Source organism: Pteropus alecto, unplaced genomic scaffold (assembly GCF_000325575.1).
Source record: "Pteropus alecto unplaced genomic scaffold, ASM32557v1 scaffold86, whole genome shotgun sequence".
Lineage (NCBI taxonomy): Eukaryota > Metazoa > Chordata > Mammalia > Chiroptera > Pteropodidae > Pteropus > Pteropus alecto.
The window spans coordinates 1063315-1072265 of NW_006442109.1; the positions used below are offsets into that span (position 1 = coordinate 1063315).

At 39.0% G+C, this 8951-nt stretch overlaps 1 protein-coding gene and 1 pseudogene across 5 annotated transcripts in view; both read right to left on the minus strand.

Annotated features, from left to right (window-relative positions):
• Positions 1–8206, minus strand: part of ARID4A (AT-rich interaction domain 4A) — a 55970-nt gene extending 47764 nt beyond the window's left edge. For 2 of the 5 annotated variants that reach the window (XM_006920138.3, XM_015596021.2), the window contains exons 1-5: positions 7792–8206; positions 6683–6739; positions 4797–4907; positions 2808–2873; positions 1553–1643 (exon numbers count right to left, since the gene is read on the minus strand). In XM_006920138.3, the coding sequence (XP_006920200.1) occupies positions 1553–1643; positions 2808–2873; positions 4797–4907; positions 6683–6688 (274 nt within the window). In that variant the 5' untranslated portion in view covers positions 6689–6739; positions 7792–8206. Of the gene's footprint in view, positions 1–1552; positions 1644–2807; positions 2874–4796; positions 4908–6682; positions 6740–6844; positions 7001–7087; positions 7260–7791 lie in introns of those variants that run through there. The other 3 variants (XM_025038816.1, XM_015596023.2, XM_025038817.1) reach the window with 3 other exon arrangements.
• LOC112469790 lies at positions 2654–2772 on the minus strand (annotated as a pseudogene).
• Positions 8207–8951: the final 745 nt, after the last annotated feature.

Here is an 8951-nt window from a genome sequence, read left to right on the forward strand (position 1 = left end):
ATTATACATTTCGTCTGTAATTATCTATCACAGAAAATCGCTACAGGGAATGCTCAGTAGCAACTAGTTTTTAGAAATGATAAAATGCTATTCATGTAAAGGATAGAGAGTCCTATTCATAATTGAAGGATTATTTGGGGGTCTGGAAACCCAGAATGTGAAAACCTGAAAAGTACTGCTTCCGCAGAAGCATATCGGTAAAACTACGCAAGTGCTATGTATGCAACCTCAATATTAAGTACCAAATAGGATGCAGTGTTAGTTTTTGAACATGTATCATATAATTTCTTATGATTTCTGCACACAATTCCTGTAATTTTTACCACTGCCTTGTTTAATATAGCAAGATTGTATTTAATTAATCTCTTAAGAGTTAACATTAGCTTAGTTTTTAAATGTCTAACTACCCATAGCTACAACTAAGCTTTCTAAAAATATGTAGATCAGAATAATAGATCATTGTGAACCAATACCAACTTCTAGGAGGTCCAAGAAGAATGAAAATGATTAGAAAATAGTAATTACATACAGTAAGTCACTACTAGTACTATTATAAACCACAGAGTAAGACAAAGGAAATATAGTTTTCAACCAAAATTGTGTTCTTCACAGCTCTGAACATCAACTGGAGATGAATAATTTTTACCCAAAGCAACAAATCAAATAAACTAAAAGAAAATCTAAAAGGCCATTTCTTTTCCTTCTACAAGGAAACCACGACACTATCAATATACTGTTTACACCAAGACATAATATAAAAACCAAACAATGCTATAGATGTTCAGTGTGAAACAAAGGATTGGATGTTATCCAGAGGATTGTGCAGTTTGAAAGTACTGGGAAGAATAATTGTTTAGAAATAATTGTTTTATTCTCATCAACATAATGACAGAAACTATGTAAGTACTACATTTAAGTTTTAATTTACATTATTATGACACTTGTTACTACTCACTACAGTAAAGTTTGTTAAAGCCAGTATAACGTTAAGAATGCACTCACATTAGTAGCATATGTCTTTCTTGAAAGGTGTTACTAACAGAGCCTTCACTGTATCAAAAATAAAAAATTAAGCTATAGTTACCTAGGCTTGAATCTATTCTGGTCTGACTTTTAGTCTGTAAATTCTGTGGTAACAACTATATTACCCTTATATAAAACCAACAGCAACTATGTAATTTTATTTATAATTACAGAATAAAAGATTGCAACTATATAATTTTAATTATAATTACAGAAAGGGTTAAAAAGTCTGACTGTTTACAATATTAAGTTATACTGACTTTTCTTATGGAAGAAAACCATATAATTTAACTTTCTTGAAAAAGAAATATCAAGGTAATCTAAAAAAGAACTTTCTTGAATGAAATAGCCACAAGTGGCCAAATTACTATGAGAGAATTATTTTTGTTACCAGCAAGGAGTCATTAAAATCTTAGCCAACTATATCAAGTAAATTGACAAGAAGGAATACATATTTCTCTGCCAACATAATGATGCAGTATATTTACAAATCAAATCCTATGGCATAAATTACTAGTTAACTACTTACCCACAGTATACCAACTAGCATCTGTCAACTTGCTGATAATAGCTTCCTGAAAGGATCCATCAGATGTCCTTGTTTCAACAATAGCTCCAACCTAAAATATAAAATTAAAATTTAATTACCAAATTTAAACAAACCAAATAATTCCCACCAACTACATGACTCAGGTTGTCAAAAAAAAAAAAAAAAAAAAGGATACTTATGATAATTTTACCTTATATTGGCTTAGACCTTTATTATTTATAGTGCTCACATATTTATCACGCAATTTGTGCTCCAAAACACTTTGGAGTACGGTACCCATTATTACCCCTATTCTACCTATTGGAAATTGTGGTTCAGAAAGAAAACTAATTTGCAGAATCCAGGATGACGATGAGAACACAGTCTCTTAAATCTTACTTTAGAGCTTTTACTGTAACACACTGTCTTCAAGAAAACTGCAGAACATAAGAACCGAAAAACCGTAAGACACAGCAAAAATAGCTTCAATTTTCTTTCACAGAGATATTGAATTCAGCATTTGTATTTCAGGGACCTTTTCAATAAAGGTTCCCCTGGAGAGAGAGGGGTGGACCAGCTGACCTTCTTTCAGCTTCCAGACCTTTGTATATCAGATATTAACCAAAGCGATACGCTGACATAACAAAGATTTATTACATAAACATGTGGCGAGAAATGGATGGAAAACATAATATAGGTATTTATTAAATTGAATTATGAAGTCAACATAGTTTACTTGGTAAGTAATCTTATAACAACAGGAGACTCAGACTTATGATATTAGTACATTACTTAGCAAGATAAACATGTGTGGCAACAGGTAAAAAACAAAATGAAGCATTCGATCCACGAATTCAAAACCAAAAGTGGCTGAAAACTCTTGTTTATATATTAAATTAACTTTTGTAAGATGTTTACCATTCTCAACAGCCATTGTAAATCATAATTTATACTAACTACATAACATTTCATTTGTATTTGTTTCCTGAATAACATTCTTATAAAAATTTAAAATTGTATCTACAGATGTAAAATTCAATAAGTTATTGTATGAATTTATAATTCACCATTTCAGATTGTATTTTATTATTATTTTAATTATGCATATAGCACCCAGTCTTTCTTGGTGGTCTCCCATCCAAGTACTAACCAGGCCTGACCCTGCTTAGCTTCCGAGATCAGACAGGATCGGGCTTGCTCAGGGTGGCATGGCCACAGACGTCATTTCAGATTTTAAACTGTAGAATATACGTACTCTTAAAGGACCTTTTACTTGGTCATCTTGCACCAATTGTGTAGTATTGTCCTGTTTCAGGAGTACCTGAAAAATATTTTGCGTAATAATTCATGTTACTCTTTAAACAATATATTTATGGTAACACTGTAACAACAATGTCTTTATGCATCCTGTGGTTACTTCTGTTATAATAGTTATTACATTGTCTTATATTTATGTTGTCTCTCATTAACTGAGTTCCTTGAAGGCTAGAGTCCTCCTTCATCACTAGACCCCCAGCAGCTGGCAAATGTCATACATATTACAGGCACTTAATAAATGTTTGCTGAATTAATGAACTATAGAAGATTTATAATCTGTAGTGATTATTGTAAAAGCTTAAAACTGTCTTCATTGCTTTCTATCAAGAAATCATAAAAGGTTCTGTCACCAAGTATACAAAAAACAATATCAACTTTACTGCCTACATTAAGATAAATTAAAACCAGAACTTTCTGGGGCCTTTATTAAGTAAACCTGAATAATAATCATGATACATAATTTAGTTCTAAATAAGTACTCTTTTCTACTACAGATTCTCCTAAATACACAGGGTAACCATCTAAATAAAGTACCCAAATACAAAATTTCTAATTCTAGTTCTAATTCTAGGTAATGTTTGCTTAGACCTCCCCAAACAATCAAAGTATTGATTTTAAATTGAACAAAGAGCCACAATACTAACAAAAAAGTTTAAATTCTCAAAGAATTCCAAGTAAATATTTAGTAATCAAATCCTGTCTAGCTGACAGAGTAAAAATACTATATGAAACAAAGAAGAAATTAATGTCAAATGATATCCTAATAACATTTGAAGTTTCACTGGCAGATCAAAATATAAACAAATTTTATAACAATCTTAGGTAAATCTACTTATCCACCAAACAAAACATATCCTTCTAGTTCTTAAACTTAAACATGCATCAGAAACACTTGCAGGGCTTGTTAAAACACAATCACTAGACCATATCCCCATTTGTTTCATTTTAAACAGGTTTCCAAGTGAGTATGATGCTGTTGGTCCAGGGCCACAGTTAGAGAGTCACTGCTCTAGTTCATTTATTCATTCAACATATTTTGAGTGCACACTCTGTCAGACACCTCTTTAGGTGCTGAGGATAGAAAAGTCAAACATTCCTTCCTTTCATGGTGCTTAATTTTTATAGGAAAAGATCAGATATGTAAGTGAAAAGAAAATTGCAAAACTGAAAGTACAGCATGATCCAATAATGATGACAACACCACTATTACGATATGCACATCACTTGGTAGACCACATCAAATCTCTTTATAGTATCCAATATAACTTTCATGAACTTTATTACATCAATCTAAAATGTTAAAAATGTTTGTAATAAGCATGAATTACTTTAGTAATCTAAATAACTAAAATTATTAAAAACATTTATACAGGAGAATTACTATAAGGAAACAAAAAATGTTAATGTTAGTATTTGAGAGGTAAGCTATAGGTATTAATCCTTCAGTATGTTTCTATATTTCCAAATATTGCACGGGAACAATGTGTTAACTTTTTTCCTGGTCATCAAAGCATCTAAAAAATAAAATTCCTAAATTATTTTTAATGCTATCTTGAAAACATAATTCTCACTGTATTGTTTTTCCTAACTACATGAAATTGTCTCAGCATGAAAATTATAAAAAAGGAGCAAACAGATTATAGCCTAAGCAAGCATGACACCACAAATAGGAAAGATCCAAATGAAAAGAAGTATTATGGACATAGTATTTTCATAGAAGCATTTTGGAATAATTTCTCATTTTGAGTTCTTTATTTCTCAAATCTTAATGTGTTTTTCCTGTAGGTTTAGATAAAACAGTGTTTTCACTTAATTGTGACTCAATAAGTAATGGTTCAATAAATAAAATGCTGATTTCTAGTTTCCCCCTCCCTAACTTTCTTCACTCCAGAGTTAATAAAGCTGTTGCATTTAAAAAAAAAATTACCTTAACTTTTACCAGCCTTTTCACAGTCTTAATTTTTGCCTCACAGAAGGCACCCCGGTACTTGGCACTGACATCTGTTCCCACTGTCAGGTAGGCAGGCTCATCCCCCGCCTGAGGAAAGGAACATAAAATGTGAATTTCACTACTTTTCCCTCCTCTAACTTCAAGACTCATTAAAAGGTTCTGTGTTTAAAGTACTAAGAACATTAATACTATTTGGTTAATACCATTAATATCATTAATATCATTGATTTAAAATACCCCAAAGCACTATAATTATTAATAATTTTTTTTTTATAAATTATATCCTGATAACACAAAACATTTTATACTGTAACTGGGAAGTATCAGTAGGGAAATATAATAATGTTTTATTCTCCAGATACAAAATGTTTCAATAATTCTACAACTTATTTATTAAAAATAAGAAAAAACTGGAAAAGTATAAGTACATGCATATTAAATGTCTCATAAAACTTTAAGTTATTCAATTATGGCCTCCAGAAAATTTTCTTTTCAAATTAAAAGAAATATTGCTATTAAAATTAACACTAACAATACATAATTAAATGTTTATTAATATAGCTACATAAAGGTAACGTATAGATAAATGAAGCCAATCCTTTGATAAGATTGTTTGAAAAAAATCCTTAGCTAAAAGCTGCATTTTAAATGTTTAAGTCTAAATTCAGCTGATGAATGCAGAGATATGAACTGATGATTCAAGACTTATAGCCATACCTACCTAGTCTACCACACTAATCTTCTTGGTAAATGTAAAAAAAATAATAAGCTTTAATGAGAAAAGACTATTTTTAGCCAATGACCACGATAAGAATGACACATTGAAAGGTGTGAGAAATTTTATTCTAAGATTCATTTTAATCTCGACAGTAACAGAATGATTCCTATCTAATCTGTCATTTTACCTATTTTTTTCAAAGTTAAGTGTATCCATACAAACTTGATTTAACGTTGCCAAGTGCAAAGGTTACATTGTAACTTAAAACAAATACTTTTAAGTCCAAAATGATTTCCATTTTCCAGTTTTCCCAAGTAACATTAAAGAAGGTTACATATGTCACTTTGAGGAGAAAAGCAAGAGAAAATTTGGGAAAATGATATATTTCAGAGTTTAATACATTGAAACAGTAAATGACTAAGGGATCAAGTATCTTTTAAAGTCAGTGCATTTACAAATGCAAATTGAAAAAAATATTTTGGCAAGTATGTATCTGACCTGCAATACTTAATGCCACAGCACTACAGACTGATTGCTATACCTTCAGTTTCCTTTAAATATCACATACGAAGTTTAAATATTAGTTGTCTTCAGAAGAATATATATATTTTTAGGTTGAATATATGTTTAAAAATATTATAACAATTGAATTACACTATTAGTTTCAATTCACCTTCAAATATTTTAGCCACAGAATTTCACTTTATCCCCAGCAGAAATGATATCTCTCTTACACAATCCACATATTCTTTCCTTAGCAAATCGCATTGGCACTGGGGAAAAATAAAAATTTTAAAAAATTCCCCAAAGAACCAAAGCAGGACAAAAGCTTTACTTCTGCAAAGGTTGCTGCCAACACAGGAAGTGCTTAAAAATACTAGCCCAATGGACAACAATGGAAAGGCTGCCACAGCCTTTCCAAAGTGCTATCGCTTCGGAGAGGGGCCGAACTGACTGCATTTAGGCACAATGATCATTTCTCACTCATTCAATACGATCTCCTTTTCAGAAAGCGCTGCTTAGTAGAGGAATCAATTTTGAGTAGCAAAAAAAAATAAAAAAATAAAATGACATTCCACAGCAGCAGCCTCACGACAGGCAGTGTCCAGGGCACGAGGTTCAGAGCAGCGCTGACTTCACTTACCTTCATTTTTATTGGTGACCTGTGGGGTTCCAGCTCAACGAGCTATCTTCTCCGTCACTAGAACCATGGGGAAGGGAAAGAAGCATAGAATCAGTCTACATAGGGGAGCGACCCAGGGAAAGAAAGTAAACAAACCCCAACGGGAGACGGCAGAACCCTCACCAACGAAAGGATAAGATCCTCTTGGAGGGTAACCAGGACTCAGGAGCTGGGGGGCAGCCCGTTCTGCCCTGGAGTTCGCTAGCGGCCCACCGCGCCCCCGCCTCGCTCTCCACTTGGACCCGAAATGCTCAACTCGGAGCTCCAGGACCGATCGCTCTAGAAAAGGACAGGGCGCCGTTTGGGTTTCCCCGAGTCCCCGACAGGCGCGGTCGCCGAGCCTTTGCTCCGCCGCCCCCCGGATACCTCGACTTCGGCCCGCGCCCCGCCTCCGCCGATCGGCCCCCTCGGCCCGCCCCGGGCCCGCGGTGGCGGCAGCGGAGTGTCACGGCGCCATTGCTCTCCTTCCTCCGCTCTGCACCATGTCAGAAAGAAGCAGCGCCTCTTCACCCGAAGGGGCAGGGGCCGCGGCCTTCAGCTGGAGGCGCGAGAGCCAGGGGCGACCCGCGCAGGGGGAGGGGGCCGGGGGGGCGGAGAGGAGGAGGGGAGGTGGCCCGGACAGTGTGTGGGAGGGGAGGGGAGCCGCACAGCGGCAGCCGCCGCCTCCTCCCGCGTCCGCCTCAACTTTTTGTACAGCCCAGAGAGGGACCTGCCCCCCAGCCTCTCCAGGTCCTGCTGCGGACTCCACCGGAGAGGACGCGCCGCGGAGTTGGGGGCCGGCTCCCTAAAGCAGCCCGCTCCCTGCGGCGCGGAAGCAAACTTAGCGGCGCGGCCAGCCCCACAGCCATTTTCCCGGGGAAGCGGCCGAGGAGGCGGCTGCAGCGGCGGTCCCTGCACTTGCTGCCGCTGCTCCGGGACGTGCCCCTTTGCCGGGGCTCGCCGCACCGTCTGCCCAGCATCTCCTTCTCCACCTCCAAAGCTTCCAACTGCACCGGGACCCCGGGCAGCAGCAGCAGCTGCTATGCTGCTTCGTCCATTCAGTGTCCCCCGCTTCCCTCCTCCCCACCTACCAACTGCGGGTAAAGTGCGCGCTGTCAGCTCCCGAGTCCTCTGTCCCACTGAGCCCCGTGGGCCCCTGGCTGGGCAGCACCACTCCCGGCCGCGGCGGCAGTTCCTGCGCCCGGTTCCCCACTCGCCCGATTTACTGCCACAATCCACCAAATAACAAGCTGTTGAGCAGACTCGCTTCTACACGAACTCCTATTGGCTGCTCATGACGCCGAAGAGCTTCGGATTGGAGCTCGCTACCTGCCGTCCTCATTGGATGTAGCTCTGAAACTTCACGGATTGGTGCGAAAAACAGCAGGTAGGACATCTTCCACTTGTAATTGGCTGTGTCCGAAGGCTAACATTACTGGAGAATCAGGTATTGAGTAAGCAAGTCCTGAAAACTGATTGGAAGAGACGACTCCGGATGTGCTTGATTGAGCACTGATTGGTAAATTGAAGGGTCAGGAAGAGCAGTCCCGCACGAGGATTGGCAGTGGAGTGTCCCATGGAAACCGAACCCGGAGCTGCGGCCAGGACTTGCACGGGGGCGGGGCAGTGTCTTTCCAAGGCGCCTGCGCTAAATCGGCTTCTCGGCGCCATTTTGTCTGGGCAGCTGTGGCCGCAGCTCTATCGCATTTCACGTTTCTGGTGAGTCAGGAGCACAGTTTTTCTCCCATAGATTCTTTTCAAGGCGGCACCCATCTATGGTTTCCTCCAAGGCAGCACCTACTGAAGGTCAGAAGAGTCGCGCGTCTTTTAAAAAGGTCAGTTGGAGGCTATGGTCGTCCGATTGACTGGGGGATGGCGCAGCTCTAGCAGCACCGGCACCGGAAGTTAAGGGGCCACAGGGCAGCCATGGCAAAGTTCTCCCAGCGGCGGGGTGGGGAATGGGGGGGCGGGATGAAAGGGGGCGAGGCTTCCTCTCCCGCCGCCAGGGAGCGAGAGGCGCAGGGGACAGGCACATCTCTTTCTCGGGGCTGATCCCTTGGACTCCACTCGAGAGCATGAGAGGTTTTCTAGAGTTTGTCTGGCTTCTCTCCGAGCAGTTCTTCCTCCCTTTGGACGTGCGTTTCGGGAATTCGTCATATTCTCAGCCAAGCACCTGCCACTGGCTCTGGGCGCCTTCTTAATTAAAATAGAAAAGGCAAGGTACGTAGACGTATCCTGCGTGGGGAGAGGT